At 40.6% G+C, this 20,360-nt stretch overlaps 1 protein-coding gene across 2 annotated transcripts in view; it reads right to left on the reverse strand.

Annotated features, from left to right (window-relative positions):
• The window catches only part of XYLB (xylulokinase), an 84,150-nt gene extending 68,315 nt beyond the window's left edge, over nucleotides 1-15,835 (reverse strand). Inside the window, exons 1-8 of one of the 2 annotated variants that reach the window (XM_063324354.1) lie at nucleotides 15,708-15,834; nucleotides 13,352-13,434; nucleotides 12,369-12,438; nucleotides 10,663-10,743; nucleotides 8,840-8,926; nucleotides 7,499-7,627; nucleotides 6,153-6,218; nucleotides 3,270-3,342 (exon numbers count right to left, since the gene is read on the reverse strand). In XM_063324354.1, coding sequence (XP_063180424.1) covers nucleotides 3,270-3,342; nucleotides 6,153-6,218; nucleotides 7,499-7,627; nucleotides 8,840-8,926; nucleotides 10,663-10,743; nucleotides 12,369-12,438; nucleotides 13,352-13,434; nucleotides 15,708-15,752 — 634 coding nt within the window. In that variant the 5' untranslated portion in view covers nucleotides 15,753-15,834. Of the gene's footprint in view, nucleotides 1-3,269; nucleotides 3,343-6,152; nucleotides 6,219-7,498; nucleotides 7,628-8,839; nucleotides 8,927-10,662; nucleotides 10,744-12,368; nucleotides 12,439-13,351; nucleotides 13,435-15,707 lie in introns of both variants that reach the window. The other variant, XM_063324355.1, reaches the window with a different exon arrangement.
• Nucleotides 15,836-20,360: the final 4,525 nt, after the last annotated feature.

Consider the following 20,360-nt stretch of genomic DNA (forward strand, 5'->3'; position numbering starts at 1 on the left):
CTGAAAAGGTGTAAGTTTATATTATATGGAAATAACTCTTCAGTTTATTGACTGGTGGGTATAGTTCCACAAAGACTTTAATATGCCCTGAGAAAAGAAAGATGAGCTAATTTACCCCACCCTCAGAAACTCATTTGAAGACTGGGAAACAACTATTCTACAAGAACTATTAATCTGTTGGCCTGGATTCATCCCATCCAACAGCGGGTACTTGCATGAGATTCTCCGGTCAGCGGAAAATAAACACCAGAGCTGAATGCTCCCCGGAACAGCTTCTCTTTCTCCTTTGATTATACAGGGAGTGATGCACAGTGAGTTCCTAACTCAAACATCTGTGGTCATGATCTACAATGCTAAATTTAAAATATCAAGTAAATAATAATCTGAGAACTAAGGGGGGGGGGGACCAAAACCAAAGGCAGCCCTTTGACCTGACAATGGCCAAGGCCATGGTCTAGTAAGGACTGAGGAAGGGGATGAACAGGATTGAGTATTTATTCCACTGCAAGCATCATTGACTTTTAACACAGAATGACCAGGAGCACAATCAGGACTCACTAATATCTACTACATATACAAAAGCATAAAGTGCTTCAATGCTGGGAAAACAAAACAAAACAATTTCATCACAAAGACAAAATGATGCAGACCAACCGGTTTTATTAATCAACACACTTATACATTTATAAACAGTTAAGTGCATCTTATGACAGCACTCTGGATTGCCTTTTCAGGGAGCTAAAATCAGCAGCAGTGTAACTGCTGACACCACCCAAGCTACATTAGGAGTAAATTCTCCTAAAAAAAAAAAAAAAAAAGCCCACCACGAGTCCTTTCGAAAAGGCTTCAGTTCAAAGCATCCTCGTTTGCTAGAACAACAAAAACAAGTATGCTAAACTACGATTTGCCTAAGGCTCTTAGAAAAGCATTTCAAAAGATAAAGCTTCTCTAGGTCAAGAGCTGAATAGCTGTTCTTTAAGGTGTCTTCTAAAAGAAACAATGCCTCAAGTGTTCAAGTTGTTTTGGTCCCAAATGTATCTTACTTTTAACATCTGCACAATATAAATGAAAATCATTCTTCATTCCACTAGAATGTAATTTGATTTTTTTTTAAATCAATCACCCAGGGTGCTCAGCCATTCACAAGGAGTGATTTGAACCTTAGGAGATTGGACCTTTAAAAAGGGAAAAAAAAAAAAAATAAATCCTGAAACTGAATAGCACATTTCCTACAATAACCTGCAAATTTAAAGAGATAAGTTATTGCGCAGAGCTAAACAATTTGACAGGGTCTTTTAAAGACAATATGACCTGAAGTTAAACCTACAGAAATGAAGAATAGGTCTATTATCTGAACATTATTTTGAGATGCATTTTAAACTACAATATACAGGTGCAATGTAAAAGATCAAGTGAATTGCAAGAAATCGTAAATGACAAGAAAACAAGTTTTTCAGCTGGATCCAAATAACTACTGCATACATTATAATTATATTTTATTACTGGAATTAGAATTCTCTCTCGTTATGTTAGCATAAGAAAAGAATGAACAAGACAAAATATAGCTTACAATGCCGAAAAATCTTTTGTCTTGTGGAGAGAACTATAACATCCTGCTTAGTTCTCTTATCTTTTTTCACACGAAGATTTAATAATTTTACATGCTCTGAACAGTAGATAACATTTATTCAAGCCCCATAAATATCCAGAGGTGTAACAGAACAGGCTCTCCTAGAGCCATTTGAAAAAATGAAAATTTTCCAATGAAGCAAATTTTCATTTTCTTTAGTTTAAAACATTTTGGTTTTCAACCAAACACAGAATTTTTCATGCTCCGAAACTGAAGAAACATGGATTTCCCCCACTTGCTTCCAGGTAGAAAAGGCAGAGGTAACATTACAAAAAAAGCAACAAACACCATCTGCAAACCCAATTTTTTTTTTTAATGCTTATGTTTTTAAACATTTGAATCAAAATTAACAATTCACTGTCACTAAAAGATAAACTTAATTCTTTATCAGAAAGAGTACCCTGGAGATCTCACCATCTCTATTTCACATGCGGGACACGAGCGAGTTCTGCGGGTTGTTGTTAAGTACCTGAAGTGCTCAGTATTTGGGCCTACTGAGGAGTAAAGTGCAAGTCTCCAAAGAGTTATTGTTGCCAATAATAGACAAAAAAATAAAATTTAGCTGTGAAAATACACAGCTAACTGAACCGGACCAGAAGATATATGTAATAATCTCACAACTGCCACAAAATAAGCATGGATTGCCTTGCAGTTTTTAAGGTCTCAAGTATAACTGGGAGATCTGATATTGAATAAGTTGTCCATTAGCTAAAATTGAGGTGTCATGCCTTCCCCTACGAGCTTTGATTGAACAACAAAGGAGAAGAAAAATGAGTTGGTCTTAACAGATGGGTGTCAACTATGGCTCTATAATGCAAAATTTCCTTAGAGAGCCTTGCTGTCTAACCTTTCAGCTCTGAAATATATCTTCTCTAAGTTTCAGAGCAGGAATCAAAAATGCTATTCAGAAATAACAGCACAGCTCCCAGGAAAATGGTTTCCTTTGTAATTGCCACTTAAAATTGCCATTTAAAAGCTGGATAACTGAGATAACACACAACAGAAGAGAGAGACACTAGCCTTGTCACTTTTTTGTCTTTCTTATGATGAATAGAGAGATAATGGAAGGTTAAATTATTTTTTTGACTGAGTTTAGGATTTTTTTTTTTTGCTTGGTTTAAGCTTTTTTTTCCCTCTGGCTCATTTTGGAAAGATATTTCTGTTGCAGATCCATATTCCAGTTAGGTGGGTGGGAAAATAATCACAATATACATCTTGTTCACATCCTGTGCAACTCGGAGCTAAGCCAGCAAAACTAAAAAACAAATATCAGAACTATGGAGTCTAGCTAAAAAGTCCACAACTTCTTCATGCTTTTAAATAGATATTTCAACATTCCTTTATACATCATAAAGCAATGAAAAAAAAGTACAATTTAATTTAAGAATATTTTCTTAAACCCATTTTGCAGAAATTGGAATCATAGTACGACAGGGATAAATAAGCACAGCTGACAGCACCACCAAGAGTATCAACAAATGGAAAGCAGTAACTTAGTTTAAAATCTAATATACTTGTCACTAAAGTTTAAAGACTGAAAATAAGTAGCAGAGACCCTGTCCCGGTTTTATGTAAGGTGGGGATGGAAAGGAAAATTTCCTTATTGACTTGTTACCACGAGAAAAGCCGCCACACTTACCATCACTGTAATCAATGGGTGCATAAGATCCTAGGAAAAGGGAAGCTGCAAAACTACTAACCAAAGAGATTCTCTGAAAGGAAGCATGAAATAGTGAGTCACATCAGTATTCACTTCAAAGTAAGTAAATAAGTAATTGGAAGCAGCAAATGTTAATAGATGCTTAATGTTAGGCACAGAAAGCACAAAAAAAAAATACCCTTAGAAGGATTACTCAGTTCTATCTTATTGCCCAAGTAATACTGCAGATATCAACCTAAAAGTAACCCCATGATAAAAGCTGTTAATGGCTTTGCATTCTGAAACATGCAAAATACACCTAGCATACTAGCATAGTCTACGTTACCACAAGTTAATTCACAGCGTCGTTGTATCACAGAACCTCATTTCAAGAAAAAACACTTACTAAAAGGGAGGGGAAGCCACAAAAAACCAAACCACCACCTGCATGTTGACAGCAGGGGAAATGCCCAGAAACCACGCACTGGGCAACCCAGAGCACAAGTCTGTAAGCTTTTTAGCAGCTCTGGCAAGGCTCTGCCAGCTCCTTTAGGTGAACTCTTACCTCCCTCCCAGCTGAGACCCCAGACCTCCCAGGCGTTACTCCCAGGAGCTGGTAATAATTAGCTTTGAACTGAACCACTACCTGCAGCTCTGCCTCAGGGTATGTTCCAACAATGGATTAAATTCAGCGGTAGGGCTGCTAATACTGGCGCAAAAATGCCCCGGCCACATGACACAACACACTGATCCAACGCGAACTTGCTTCCACTTCAGATCTGCTGGACAAACTACCAAGCTTTCTGCAGAATCAAATATTATCTGTTCCCAAGAAGCTGGCATAAAAGCTGACAAATTTCTTATTGTGTGCTCTAATTCAGAGGAAATATGATTGCCACCCAGTAACTAATCAGAATCAAATCTCTACCAGTCTTGCGAGCCAGCAGTGACAACTTTTTTGTTAATGATCACAAAACCACTGCTTCACACAGCATTCAAAGACAGACTATAACCAGAGCTCTAAGACGTGGTTATAATGGCCAGGAAACTTAATGATGCACTTGCTTTTCATGCGTCTCTCCCCAAGAATACATCACATTGTGCTTAGATAACGAAGGCCTACCTTCTGTGGTGCCCCAACGGGCACTAGCTGCCTGAAATGGAAGGAAAAGGATGAAGTTAAACTGTGAATCAGCCAGTTTAGCAAGCTGACCTAGAGAAGGAAAAACATCCACCTTCCACATGTCATTGAGACTGCCAAGCTGCTAAGTATTTCCTGAGGTTTCCCAAGAACAATTCTGGCATAGAGATATTTTGTGCTTGAACACAACAGCTTGTGTATCCTGTACTGCTAAAAGGTGCCATCAATGCAACCAGTCCTCAAAGTCTGAGCTTTGTCTGATTAGTTCTCAGTTCCATTTCCCCTCCACTAATGCATTTTTCTACAAGTTTAGTCTTATGCTTATGATCAGACTGTAATAGTATTGTTTCACCCCACCGCTTACTAGCATAAAGTTCTAGAACACGTACTTAGAAAGAAAAAATTTTTAAAAAAAAAAAAAAAAGGATTGTCCCACAAAATACAGAGTCAACTTTGCAACTCACTTCCCTGTGAAGTCCTCACAGGGTCCAATTTTAAAAGCCACAAAAATAATTATGATCAATACTATCAAGAACTGCAGTAATATAAAAACACGAGCAGCCTGACTTCACTGGTCTGCATGTTCGGCCTATTCTAATCACAAGACAGGAGCCTTTCCCTCATTTACATCATCTTTGCATGGAGTTTTCACCTTGCTTCAAACAGAATCACAGAATCTTCATGGTTGGAAAGGACCCTTAAGATCATCGAGTCCAACCAAACAACCTACAATCTCTGCCACTAGAGCATGCCCTGAAGTGCCACATCTAGACGTTTCTTAAACACCTCTAGGGATGGTGACTCAACCGCCTCCCTGGGCAGGCTGTTCCCGTGCCTGACCGCTCTTCCAGTAAAGGAATTCCTCCTAATATCTAGCCTAAACCTTCCCTGCCGCAACTTCAGACCATTTCCTCTGGTCCTGTCATTATTCACCTGGGAGAAGGGGCCAACACCCACCTCTCTACAGCCTCCTTTCAGGGAGTTGTGGAGGGCAATGAGGTCTCCCCTCAGCCTCCTCTTCTCCAAGCTAAACATGCCCAGCTCCCTCAGCCTCTCCTCATATGACCCTTCACCAGCCTGGCAGCTCTCCGCTGGACACGCTCCAGCACTTCAGTGTCCCTCTTGTACAGCGGGGCCATTGGCATTTCTGTCACAGCTAGATGCAGACTCAACTGAAACAACAATGGAATTGCAAGCTGATTTCTAAAAATTAAAAATCAGAGGGAAACCAACTACACAATGCAATTCATTTGTAATAACAGAATCAAAGTACCTCCTCAAGGGAAAAACCATGAAAAAAGTCTAGAATCAATTTCCTACACACATCCGCATGGATGCCAGCTTCGTATGGTGGAGCAATCACATTTCTACATGCAAACGGCCAGTTCTAAGTGCGAACATTTCAACTGTGTGCCTAATTACCCATTTGTGTCAGAACATACAATTTATTACCCCCCCAAATGAAAGTCTGTTTTTTAAAACTTCTTCCACAAAGGTGACATCCAATGGAGTCTACTATGTTAAATGTAACATCCAAAATCAAACTGGTGCCCAACTTTTATCTGCCCAATGACTAATAATTTAACAAAACCAGAAATAAAACAATCAAGTTTTCAATTTTAATCTTACAATCAAACACAAGAATTAAAATACTCTTTCCCAAAAAAGTCTGACATCCCCACAAAATTAATTTTAAAAGATTTTTAACTGTTTTCCAATAAGTGTATTGAAGTTGAGCCAACCTCAGTTTGCATGTAGACCTCAGGATTCTGGCTGTAAATCTTTGCTATCTGGTTTCCTGTAAAACGCTGAGAAAGAAATGCAAATGCTTAGAAACACAAACCCTAAATGGAGTCAATAATCATTAACTCTGTGTAATGAGTTCAGTACATTGCACTTTGGATATTTAATTTGCCTGATGCATGATGAAAGTCAGTGCACAGCAGGCAATCTGCACTAAACAGGCTATAACGCATAGTCTCATTATGGGAATTTTGCTCACCTTTTGAAAAAAAAAAAAGCATGTGAAAAAGCATTACGATCCATAATTTACATTTCAGAAATGACAGTTCAATGGAATGAATCACACTTATTCTATACACAGGAACCAGCACAATTCAAATGCTGCCTTCAAATCCTTGAAAAGGTTTAGGCTACCCAACCTATGCACCTCTCTGAGGCAGGTGATTTGGGAGGAAAGCAGGAAGCTTCATATTCAAAGAAGCAACTCCAGCACAGGCTAATAATAACCGTAAGAATTATTATTTTTCATCCATGCATTATATCAAATAACAGAAAACTTCTAACACTGAAGCCTTAACCTTTAGCAAGTTAAAAATAAACTGTTAGTGGTATGCAAAGTCTGATTTCAACACTGGCCATAAACCTCACATGACAATTCAAAAACAGAATCAGCAATTTAGGAGGTTAGAGCCTTATTCTGTCGAACCAACAGCAAGAGTAGCCAGGTGCTGAGACGCCCGGAGGGCTGCCCTGCTCCCTCTCCATAACTCATTGTCACAGTTAGAAGAGAGGGAAGTGCCAGGAAGAGGAGACGAGTGACAGAATATTCTCTGATAGCGTCCTGAACTTTTGAAACTCACTTCTCCTAGGTCAGCAGCTACTTGTTAGCCTTCAGGGAACATTAAAAGGCCCATCTTTTAATTGCAGAAGTAACCTAGGGCAGTGATCCACAAATAGGGGGCTGATAACCCCAAGTAATTCTGTAACACAAACTGGACTGCCATCCCAATGGAAATCTGACTGCACCGAAGCTCCCAGGGGAGAACCAAGCCCTGAGACTGTAAGCATGGCTACGAAAGACTGTATCTTGGAACCACTGGCCAAATGCAACAGCTCAGCCCAACTGCTTCCTGCAGCAAAATTTCCAGTGTTTGCCTAATTTCACTTCAAAATCTCCACATCTTCCTTTGTGAGACCACTGCAAAGCATAGCATTGTTGGCATTTCTTCAAAAAGTCTCTCCTTCATAGTTAACGGCTGACCACTACCTGCTGCGGTACCACCATAACGGCAGCATTGTTTCTGTCAGGAGAGTGCTGAGGACTTTCCTCCCATCCGCTCCTTACCTCATAGGCTCGAGAGCCAGTGATGCTCGCTAGGTGCTGCGCTCCCCCCACGGCTTTCTCCAGAGTGCTGCACTGGGAAGTTGTGCTAGAATCCATCCAGATGGGGCTGTTACTGACAGAAAAACAATCCTGCAACGAACAATATCCTTCATTAGGAAGTCTCATCTCTAAGAAGTCTCTGCTAGAACAGTAGCAGTACAGCAGACCTACGTATCAGCTCGCAGTTCAGTTCTCTGACCTGCCTCCTGGTCTCCTCTTGATAATTACAGGGAAGCACATATCGGGCAGGATGTTGGTCAGTAGTGAAAAGCTTAACCCAAACTTCACACCAGAGGGAAGCTACAGGCTTTTTCTGCTGCTACTTGACATAACCTGCAGCACGATGGGTACTTCACATACTATCTGATGTCTCAGTACACTCCTTTGGTAGCCAAAGCCCTGAGCCCTTTTATACGTTTAGAACTCCTTTTTAGAATTCCACTTTTTAGAACTCCTCTCTAAACAATCAGATTATCTTTCCGCAGCTCTACTAACAGATTTCTCTTTAATGACTGGCATAACCATTTGGAAATGTAACTGAGGCTTAGTACATCACCAGAAAGCATTTTAATTCCATTTCCATGAGTTTTGCACAGATGAGATATTTCCAAAATTAATCATTTAATAGATGAGTTACACAAATGTCTCCCTTTCAACATATAATTGTCCTTTCTGATCTTGAAGTAAGGAAGGTCAGGGTCTTCAAAAGGAAACATGATTCCTCCCTGCTTTTCTTTTTAACATAGACTTGACAAACTTTTATTTAAAAACCTTACGAATCACATACACACACACACAAAACGTTGAGATTCAACAATATACTTGTTAGGAGTTTGTGTCCACACAGCATTACGCTTCCACCCTTTCAAAGAGAAGTGTAAACTGGTCTTTTGTTTTTTAATATTTTCTAATGAAATCGCAAGCACTGCAAGGAAACTCAGGTACAATAGTATTTTTAAGCACTATTTTTTGTTAATACAAATCTATAAAAAATGTAAAATATTTACAGGTTGTTTACAACAGTATTATGTTTTGTAAAAGAACAAACGGGCTGTTACTCTGACACAGAAAGATTCTGGGATGCCCACTGTAAGCTTTTAAAGCAGTATATACTGTCACTCAGGAGAAAACGAAATGTCAAAAGCCCTGGAGATGAAGGAATAACAGTACATTTCACTTTATGCTGCAGGGGAATGCAACGCAGCCAAACAAGAGGAAAGGTTTGCAAGGAGAAAAGCAATGTGTAATGATCAGAAAAAGGACAGTGCAGCTCTCCCTTCAGAGCTCTTTTATGCACGTTACCTTTAGTGACTGATGTAAAGGCAGTTCGGATGACGCATTCTTTAAAATTTGTATGCTTCCTTTCTTCCAGTACACACTCCCATGTTGCTGTAGAAAGTACAGAAACAGAAGCTGAAGATGTCCTCCCAAGCCACAAAGATCATATCCTGATCTGAATTTCAAACTTTAAGGAACAGAAAACTCTCTCCAAACTAAGACCAAAAAACGCACCTTTTCAAATCAAGTGCCTCATTAAAAGACTCCCTAAGAGAGCAACCAGAAAATGTAGGAGTCAGGAGACAATGATGAATTTGAACTATAGCAGCTTCTAGTGGGAACTATTATTATACTGCTAATCCATTGCGTTAGACACTTCGAGGACTCTTTGAGCTGTAGCCAGGGCTCCACTGTCAAGACTGTTAGTTCTGTGCTAGTTCAGCACAGCCCCCAGATTCTTCAGTTACATGCCTGCCCCAGTCACCGCTAACAGACAGCATAATATTGAGAAGGTTATTTAAGCTCCATCTCTCAGGCAGCATCTCAAGGCAGGCATCTCTAGTTACGCACCTGTAGGGCACCCTATGCAAACTGCAAAGCACCACCCAGGGACACACTGACAGTTCTGATGACACCAAATGTGCACAGAACCCCCTGGGCACAGAGTACTCGACCACCCTGTCACCCAGATTGTATTTCGCATCCCTCTACCATTTATGCAGACAATTGAAACCAAGTTTGTCCCTTCTTTGAGACAAACACTGGCACATCAGCGCACCTCCACAGTGATCTGCAGCATAAAGACAAGGCTCTTCAAAGAGAAAAGGGAGAGAATGTGAGTCTGAAGGGGACAAGTAAATTAAATCTGTTCTACCCGAAAGAATCTGAATCTAGCACCAAGCTGATACCCCCAACTTGCTGGAGGACAGGTAAAATAAAGGGAATACCGGTAATCTGGAAATGCACTTCCTTTCTTCAGTTGAGTAAACTGGGGTTACCTGGCAGTCCCTAACTTCTGTTCCACTGCAGAATTCATAACAGAGCCTTGATACCAGCTGTGATTTTCAGACACTTTGCTCAGACTTTCAACTGAAGTCAATGAAACATGGAGATCAAAGTAAGAGTTTTGATTAATTAGTCCCAGATATATCAAGATGAATAACCTAAACCTCACGCATCAGAATTAACTATAGCTTTGGTGCTGTCCTCACCCTGAACATCATCTGTGAAAGTTATAAAAGACTTCCTTGTTTCACCAGAGTACTAGGAGGCTGGCTAACTGACTAAATGCCAGGATGGGATTTATAAGTCTCAGAAAAAAAGGCATTATGCACTACAGGCTAAATCATGGCAGCATCTTTGTCATTTCTGCATCAAAGACTATCAAAATTTGGTTTTTGTTGTTCTTGGGCAAATCTCTATCCTAACCAACAAAACCTGTGCTCAACAGGATGTTCCTCTGCCTTTAGCAAACTGTGCTCCTCACTATTTTTAATACCCCTTTTCCACAAGCGCCTGGATACGCTGAAATTCAAAGTGATCCCAGTCATTTCAGAATCTGTACGTACAAATAATTTAAACAACAGGAAACCAAACAGTTATACATTATACCGATATAAGCAACTGCACTGTAAACATTATCCACCACTCCCACTACCTACTAGTGACTGCTTTGCGTGCTTCAGGTTTTAAGTTCCCCTGAGGAATGGATGCTTACACGGAAGTTTTGGTCTTACTCGATGTCATTATGGTCTGTAAATACAATTATTTAAATGAAATGTATCACTATGCCTTATGCTCTATTGAAGAAATATAGTAAGACTGATTTTTTTTCTTTATAAACTAACCTGGCCAGCACCGGACAAAGCTCTGACGTGAGAGAAGTTAAAGCCTGAAGACTTCATCTTTTCCAAAATCATATCCAGAGCCTGCAAGAACAAACAGAATCAGGAATGACTGTAACGAGCTATCAAATTATGCATACTCACAATCTCTGGAATTAAACAGTAAATTCATGTCATCACTGATAAGAGTTCATTGGCAGATAATGAAAAATTAGCTAATGACTATGGACTTCTCAAGAAGCTGCATAAATTAATTTATTAAGTAAGAGTCCATAAAAGAAAAGTTGAATCACACAGGGGAAAATAAAAGATCTTTAAACAAGCTGAATCACAAAGATTCATTCTTTGAAACCTAAATAAGAGGCAAGAGTTAAATAATTCCAATTCATTACAAAGCCACTTTTAAGAGTGCCAGACAGAAAGCAGGACTATCTCTGTCTGTTCTTACTGTTGGAAATCTATGAAATCTTATTGGGGTACGCCCTGCACCCCATCCTACAAGATGTTAGGTATCCTCAATACCATTGACCTCAGTGTCAGCTGAAAACTCAGAGTCGCTATAATAAGGCTAATTCAAGTGAATTTCAGCACTTTAAGCACCTAGATTAATTTTGTTCTTGCCACATTTTCCTTAAGTTTAAAACCAAAACTTAATTAATCTTTACATATTCTCATTCAGATCAGCATTTCCCAGACTATCTTGACAAATGGACCACTGCAAGACTTCAAAATTTCCCAAGAAACATCATATACTTATATCGTCATATTATTTAATAATTACAACCGTTCCTGTTCATCACAATTCAAAAGACCAACTGCAAGCAAATTTACCAAACCTTTGTCAACTGCTGTGGATCACAGCTGGGGGTTTTGTGACCTTTCAAATACCTTAACTATTCAAATCACACTACTAAGACAAATTTACATAGTACCGTGTAAGAGCAAGTGTTGCAGAATCTGCACAGAAGCAATGGAGGCCCTCTTTTAAAATAGAAAAGAATGTTGTATTTCAAAATAAACACGAAAGTGACTGGGAATCACTGAATAAATTGCTCTTTAACCACTTCCCATTTGAGACATCAATTGGCTAGCAAAGCTTATTTAAAAAAAAAAAAAAAAATAGCGCAAGTAACCTGGATGCTACAAAACCACAGATTTAAGCTAGGCAAAGGTGAGGGTGACAGAGCACTGGAACAGGCTGCCCAGGGAGGTTGTGGAGTCCCCTTCTCTGGAGATTTTCAAGACCCGCCTGGATGCAGCCCTGAGGGATGTGCTTTAGGCAATCCTGCTCTAGCAGGGGAGTTGGACTAGATGATCTCTAGAGGTCCCTTCCAACTCTGAAGATTCCGTGATTCCGTGAAAGCAACACCTGCCCCTTTTGCATATGAAAAAAGAAGATGAGGAAAAAAGGAATAGTCTTTTTTCAAAGGAGGCAAAGTCAGGAAAGGATTAATCACACATAACGATGCTATAATGGTGGAGAGTGAAAAAAAAACAAACAAAAAACCTCAAAATATTAGCAATTTCCACTATGTTTGTTGATAACATTAATATTTGCATACCAAAGACACAGAATAACACTTAAAAGAAACGGAATACAAGCAAAAGGATTATGTTGACTTGAATGATGAGTTTCACTATCGTCTGGAATACATTTCCATTTCAATAACAGCAAGGCAGAAGTCGAACTATATAAAGCTTGTTCATACCTTGACCCACATTAGCACGGGAGAAGTGACTGTCAGTCTGTCACTGTGAATATAGACTCCACCTTGTGTCCTACAGAAAAACAGTATTTTCTCTTGGTAAATTCAGCAATTTTTTCCCCGCTAAGCAAAGTTCTTGAAGTTTATTAATAACATAAAAGCACTGCAAACTGTCTTTGCTTAAGAGCAAGGATACTATCAGTGTTTGAAACCTGAAAAGTAAAAGCCAGCTCCTAGGAGGTGACATAAGAGATGTCTGACCCAATTGCAAAGTAAATAATTTGCAAGGAAAGGCTCTGATCCTGAAAGTAAGATCTGTGATAGACTCCAATGCTGATACTGCTCATTGGCTCCACGTAATTCATAGTTATTTCTAAGTTTCCTAACTGTCACCATTAGTGGCTTGCAACTGGAAGATGAAATTCAATTTTTGCTGTTAACCATCAAGTAAATAAATGTATTTCATTGAAACTTGTGACCATGGAGGATGACATTTGTAAATTCTAGTCTACTAACTGAAGTAAACAAATACTGGCTTCCTACATCCTGTTATGAGATTTGGAACCACTCAGTTTTGTCTCCAAATGCCTTTTAGAAGTTCCCTTCATGCAATTTACTTGCTGTTACCATAGCATTCCACCCTGATGCAAAGGGCAGCTCTTACTTCTGTGTCCCAAAACGAAACAGTCATGTCCACAAGTCTGAAGTCCCAAAAGAGTAAAAAATTGGTTTGTTTATACATAACACTTTAGGGTAGATTTTTCTAATTTATTTCCTGTTGGGAGTCCTTGCCACATTTACAAACCAAGGAAGGCAAAGGCATATACTATCCTTGCCAAATATGAAAAGTGAACATGGCATGAACTTTTTCCATGCCTCCACGCATATCAATGAGACCAAATAGGGCAAGAGCCCGCCCCCCCCCCCCCTTCCCGATCTCCAAAGTTCTAAATTATATTATCCAAGTAAAATACAAAAAGCCTTACTTAAATTCTGGAAGGTCTTTATCAAAATGAACATTATCCTCATAAATGACCCTCAGCTGTTCATCAATAGCGATGACTTTCAGCTAGAAGATATAAAACAGGATGTTAACAAAAACTAACAATAATTAAATAGCACTGATAGCTCATTTATAATAATTCGATTCTCATAAATTAAATGAGAAAGAAGATCACCCCAATCCATATAACTCGCTGAAAGCATAGGAACGATTTTACATGAAACAAGTTATTATGTGAATTTCCAGCATGTCATCTATTCAGCAACATGTATATTTGTTTGCTTGCATTTCCGCCCCCCCCCCCCCCCCCCATTTTCTCTCTCCTTAATAGCACAAGATCAAGATGCGGGCATATGCTAAAGAACAGCAAACAAGTTCCCAGGTTCGTAGCTTGCATTATGGTAACCAGTTTTTCCAATTTCTCCAAAGAATATAGTATCTTAGATTAAAGATGCCAGATGTGCTTTTTTCCCCCCCCTCCTTTTTTTTTTTTTTTTTTTTTTTTTTTTTGCCCCATCTTACCAAGGAACTTAACAGTCCCTTCAGATACCTTGAGGACCTTCTCTGCTCCCCAAACCCTGAGTAAATCAAAGTCTACCAGTCTGGCAAAGCTCAGAGGGCATTACACAAGTGTCTTATGAGCTTCTGCGACACACAGAAAGCAACATCACAAACAGGCAACTCCTTTAAGCTGAACTTTCTCTTAAGCACAAACTAGAAGAGTACCACAACCTTTCCTTCTCTAGCTTCACTCAAGTTCACCTAGTACAGAAGAAAAACACTAACAGCCTAGAAGAAAAGTGAGAAGGTAGCTCACATTCTGCACATATTTCAACACGGGAGAAAGTGCAAACTGCTGCTAAAGAAAGAGACCAAAAAACAAGGCCATGCCCATTTTAGCCATACTAACGTAGGGCCATTATTTATGCACTGGCACAACTCATTACCACTCTGATGGCCTGTGCTAGCTTAAAAATGGCCCTGACCCACCGCAGCTTAATTGGCTTTCTGCTTGCAGCATGCCCCCTTAAAAAACACTTCGTCAACTTAACCTGGATGCATCTTTTCAAGCTCCCAAACTTCAGCACAGCCGTAATAAAGTGATTTATGCTCATATGCCTATTTCGAACATACTCAGGCCTATGCACAACTTGGGCAGAGTTTCTATTTGCAGTGTAGTAACACCCAACTGTGCTGACAAATCAAGATTTTAAGCAATCTGAGCATCCAGGTTCATAATCCTACTAATCTTGATTCACTGGACACTGGAAAAACTGGATTCAGGTACAAACCCCAGTTCCCGGCCTGCCGTATCCTGTTGGCAGACGTGTCTCCCTGCAGCCTGCACGTAGGGAAGGGCCATAGCGCTCCTTTTTCTAGGATTAAGCTCATCCCTAGCAGGATGGGGAAGCACGACATGTTGGGGGAAGATGGGACAAGGGAGGAAACAGCTTCAGACACGAGACAGGACAAGGGGGAGATGGGACAAAGGGAAGGACAGCTTCAGACGAGATGGGATGGGACAAGAGATGGGACGGGACCAGGGGGGACACGGCTTCGGACAAGAGATGGGGCGGGACAAGGGGGGACACGGCTTCGGACAAGAGATGGGGCGGGACAAGGGGGGACACGGCTTCGGACAAGAGATGGGGCGGGACAAGGGGGGACACGGCTTCGGACAAGAGATGGGGCGGGACAAGGGGGGACACGGCTTCGGACAAGAGATGGGACAAGGGGGAGGTGGGACAAATAGAAAGAGACGAAGGATGCACTTATGCGGGCAAAGGGAAGGAAGCATGCGAAGAGCCGGGCACACGCAGTGCCCATGGCCCACAAAAGCCTCCGAACACATCAAGCGCCGGGAGGTGTCCCTGCCCACGACAGGGGGGTTGGAACAAGACGATCTTTTAAGGTCCCTTCCAACCCAAACCGTTCAACGATTCCACGAATTGTTTTGCCCCAGCTGTCGGTAGGCCGCTGGCGAGGACGCCGGAGCGCAAGCCCAGCATCCCGCTTACTGTAAAGGAGGAAACCCTGCAAAACAAAACGGTCGCTGGGTGGAGGAAAAGAGGCGAGAAAAGCTGACGGAGAGGAAGGAAGGCCTGTTCCCCCGTCTGCGCGAGTGGAACACCCCCGAGGCCCGGCTGGGGGGAGCCACCGGGTGCACAAACGAGCCCGGTGCGGGGCAAGCGCCGGGGGCTGCCCCCCCCGGTCCCCCGGCCCCGCTGCCCTTCGCGCAGCCGCCACAGGGGGGAAGGGCAGCGGGGCCGGGGGACCCGGGGGGGCAGCCCCCGGCGACCGAAGGAGGGGAGAGGAGGGTCGGGAAGGGGCTCCGGTACCTGCTGAGTGCTGAAATCCCAGCCCAAGTAGCAGGGAGCGGCCATAGCGCGGCGGAGCCCGCCCTTAGCCCACGGCCGGGGGGGGGGGGTGGTGTGGTGTTGCAAGCCCGGCCTCCCCCGGGCCGGCGGCAGCGGAGTTAATAAGTGCTGGGGCTCGTTAATTAACGGGAGATGGGACTAAGCACCTCGTCCCTTCCCTGTGATGGAAGGGGGGGAGAGGTGTAGGGGAGGGAAAAGGGGGGTTGCTCTTAAACACCAGTAATTATTTGGTAATTAACGCACCGCCCGGTTAACAGAAGCAAAACCAAAAAAAAAAAAAAAAAGGCAACTTCAAACACTTCAAACTTCCAGTCCAAAGAAATTCACCAGATTTTAAATATTCCATTAATATGTAGCAGCCCTGTTGTGGTATCGCATCCTAGCTTTGCACAAACACACACAAAATAGCAGGATTTTGCACAAACACACGGTATTCCACAAAAGAAAAAGAAAAATATGCAGGATTGTTACTCTGGCTGAAGTTCTGTTTTGTGGTTTGCTTTTTTTTTTTTTTTAATTGGGAGGGTTTGGGGAAGCTCTACGATTTTGCATTACCTGCCATAGCATGTGACAAGCAAAGTGGAATTGCTTAATCAAAAGAAGGCTCATCTAAAATACGCTTTCCTTCTGCAATCAAGGCGGTATCTCAGCAGAGCCTTAATGAAGTCAAATAGGTTTTGCATGCCCAGGATCTTAAACTGGTTTAACAGTACAAATCCTTAATTTGACATGCCCTTTAAACTATAAAATATTCCTAAATTTTGTCATCTACTGTACATTTCAAATACATTTTGCCATATTCCCAGTGATTTCTCAAAGCCCTAACTCCCATGGGTATACTTTTAAGATTTCTAGTTACTATTACAAAGAAAAACCTTTAAAACATAAATCCTGAAGACTCTCGACCTACAAGGCAAACATTCTAATGTACTGACTTTCATACCAATTGTATTCTATCATATCACCTTTGAATATTCTGTACCGAGAGTACCTGTATTGGAAATGTGATCACAAAATCTTTAAATAAGACAGAGTTTAAATTAAAGTTGCCTGAAAAATATTTACAATCTCTTCAAATGCATAGTGGTGTTGGCCTGCATTTTAGAGTCTAATCCTGCAAGTTCATCTGAATAGTTTGCAATCAGGAAACAACCCAATGAAGTAAGTGGAAGAACCAGTCCTTTTAAAAATAAAGGTATGTAGAATTGTCACCCAGTTTGTAGTTTGTCTTCTTTAAAACAGATGGCCACCAGGTAGTGGTGGAATTTCCCTGTCCCAAAGGAGCTCATGCTGGACAAAGGTCTCACTTCACTTAACCAAGAAGAGGCTGTGAAAGGAAGTAAAGTTTTTAAAACATTACCAAGAACTGTTTCTTTAGTGTAACTCTTACCAGACAACAAAGGATCAAATAACCCACAGAGGCTGCTTTGCCATTAATTCAGAATGTGACTGGTGAGCCAGGGAGGAGAGGTTTGCTCTGCCCTTTCATGTGCTGCATATTCCCTATAAAAAAGTAACAGATACGGAGGGTGAAGCTTGAAATGCTGCAATTTTCAAAATATAACTACTTGCAAAAGTGAAGAGAAACTGAAGTCAGTGCTGAAGAAAGCCATAAGAATAATAAATTACTTTGGAAAAAGAGACATTAGTGGATTTTAATTTTTTTTTTAAAAGGGGGTATTGGTTAGTAGAAAGGAAACTACAGTTTATAAATAAATAAAGCATTCTTATGAGGATGTAAGAATCAATTACATTCCTCAGCAATCAGAGCGGAAGAATAACCCTAAATAGCAAGAAATGCCTTGCCTTAAGTAGCACAGAAAAGTTGAGGCTGGAATAACCAGCCTCTTGTTATCGGATCTCCTTAAATTAGGAACAAGGGTACAAAACAATAGCTTAGGAGAATCCAGTCAAGGACAGAATGGCCATGTTAATGTTGCTGCTTTCACTCTGCATGTTTTTCTAGAGAAAATAGGGAAATTTGGGAGAATCATAGCCTCACCCAGTCACTGTGTTGCCCATCCTTCCATCAAGGCAGTGTTCTCTCAAATTTAATTGTTTTGTATATCAAAAATATGCATTGCTGCTGGTTTTTCTCCATTAAAGTTTATGCTGGTAGATACTACCATAACCTCCAAAATTGTTTCTTGAAAGCAAACAAGGTTTAGCTGTGCAGTTATCAGGGAAGCTGCTGTCACGTACTGGTGATGCTTTAGCACTGACAAATCCAGAATTTCCAGAGGGGATGGACAAAATGCCGTTTATAATTGAAATGTCACCACTGCAGATTAACAGCTTGAGGCAGAGCACAGATTAATCACTCAAGACACACAGAGCAGGGTAAAGGGAAAAGCGAGTTTATTCCCCTTTTCCTATTAACTAGTTTCTGACCTGATGGAGAAGCAATACTTCCATGCTCTGCTAGGCCCTTGGCTGTTTTGATAAGTTATAACTAGTATGACAATTAATGCGTTTTTTTCTTCCCCCACTGTCAAGTTAACTTCAACTGCACATTCATTTCAATTAACTGCAAAACATAAATTATTTTAACTGTATTCTGTATTCCTACATACTGAGATTTTTCACTTTTTATTCTCCCATTGAGTATCAAAATCTGCCTCTGATCTCAGTTGCACCCTGATATAAACTTAGATTTAACTGCCTTCTTCAGCTTTACACAGGTGAACTCCTTCAAAACCAGTGACAGCCTAACTACCACGCTTCATTATCATCACATCACCTTAGACGTGCCAACAAGCTAGAGAACAGATAGACCAGACCTTTGATATAAATTAGGATTACTGTATTGACAGCAGTCCAGCTATCCTGATTTATACTGGCTGCACAATTTAATGAGACGTGGCAGCACTCACAGGTGAGTAGAAGGCCACGGGCAACTACAAAGCTACCAATCCTTTTGCTTCCAGCAGTAGATTTTGGGCATCTAACTAGTTATTTTGAGTAGCACGGTAGCCAAATATTTCTAAGCCCCAAACAGATGTTTCACCTTTGTACGTGAGCATAGGTTGGCATGGCAGAAGCAATGGGACAGGTAAGAGTCACTGCAGAGGGTCACAGACATCGGTTACGCACATACAATACCACTGCGGCAGCCTGTATTAGACCTAGCACTGCTGGCCTGCTGGCACAATTATCCTTTTCCTAACAAGAAATCTTGTGGGTTTTTAATTAGCCTCAGAAACGTTAAACATAGTGAACTGGGTCAGATAAGTGCCAACCTATTGGCCAAGTAACCCAACAGTCACATGCAATGCTGCTAATTAGGTGGGAGATGTTTACAATGTTAAGCTCCAAGTAACACAACAATAACACATTAGCTAAAATAAAATAAACAAAAAAAATCTCAGCTCGAGCACTAGTCCTACCTGCTGGAAAGGTATCTGAACAATGACAATGCTCTAAAGGTCATTCCCTTTCTACTTAGCATTGCAGGTACTCCGTTATCACAAAATCGCCAGCAATGTTTAACCAAGTATGGATAATATAAAATACCACAGTACCATCAATTAAAAGATGAAGTTGTTGTTCATTTTATTAAGATGGCATTATAACACCAATTTATTTTTCCTTTCCCTAAATATGCATTTATCTGTTGAAGTTATTTTTGCACATGATTTTGTGGTAACCATTGTGTTTGTTCATACCTCCAAATGCTGTGTGGAGTCTCATTATTCACTCTGTAAAAATAAAACTACTTGATGTTTGAAAGCAATGGATCGAGGTGGCTGTTCTCCACTGTAATTTTACTGGCTGCACTGTGAATGGATGAAAGTATGTACAAAGATCCAGCAAAAGCCCTGCGCGTGAGTTCCACAAGAGGAAGCCCAGACCACAGTTGTTAGATGCAGACTGAAGACACAGTTTATTTAGGTATAATAATTATTCCGCAAATTTATTGGTTGATTTAATTCTTGACATGTGCATATTCAAAATCCCGGCTGTGGTACTGCATTAACCACTTAAGGCCCTTTACAGAGACCTCATGAAGAACTGGCGCAGGATTCCGTATAAAAGCATATACATGCACATGAACAATGGGTACAAGAAAGGAATTTAAATGATGGCTCAACTACACAAGCTCAATTATATTGTCAGTTTCATAGTATTGGTCAATTTGCAGCTTTTATTTAATCACCTACATAAAATCCTCCAATTTCACCTCTACTGAATTCAGCAGAACATGTGTTGACTTCAGTGGGCACTGAATCAGGAACTGTGGAATTGTATCTGGGTTTTCATACTCTAGTTTTACAGATGTAATTTCATTGACTCAATTAGGCTACTAGTGATTATGAAGTGCAGTACAAATTCCTCATGAGATCGCTGCATGGAAGTGAAGCGAAGAATGTTTCTGAATAGCAAATTATTTTTAGGATACTTTCCTCCCCTGCACAGATTTCAAGTCCATATTCATTCTCACAATAGTAATAGTACTTAACCATCCTCTTTGGAGGACTATCTTAACTGGAGTCATTTGCAAGGCTTATTAAAGTTAACTTACACACCCGGCAGATTTCCTTGAAGATGAATACCGAAGTGGTTTCTGTCCTGATGCTCAAAAGCAAACATCTCAGAAGCAAGATGTTGTCATCC

Source organism: Chroicocephalus ridibundus, chromosome 2 (assembly GCF_963924245.1).
Source record: "Chroicocephalus ridibundus chromosome 2, bChrRid1.1, whole genome shotgun sequence".
NCBI classification, from domain to species: Eukaryota; Metazoa; Chordata; class Aves; order Charadriiformes; family Laridae; genus Chroicocephalus; species Chroicocephalus ridibundus.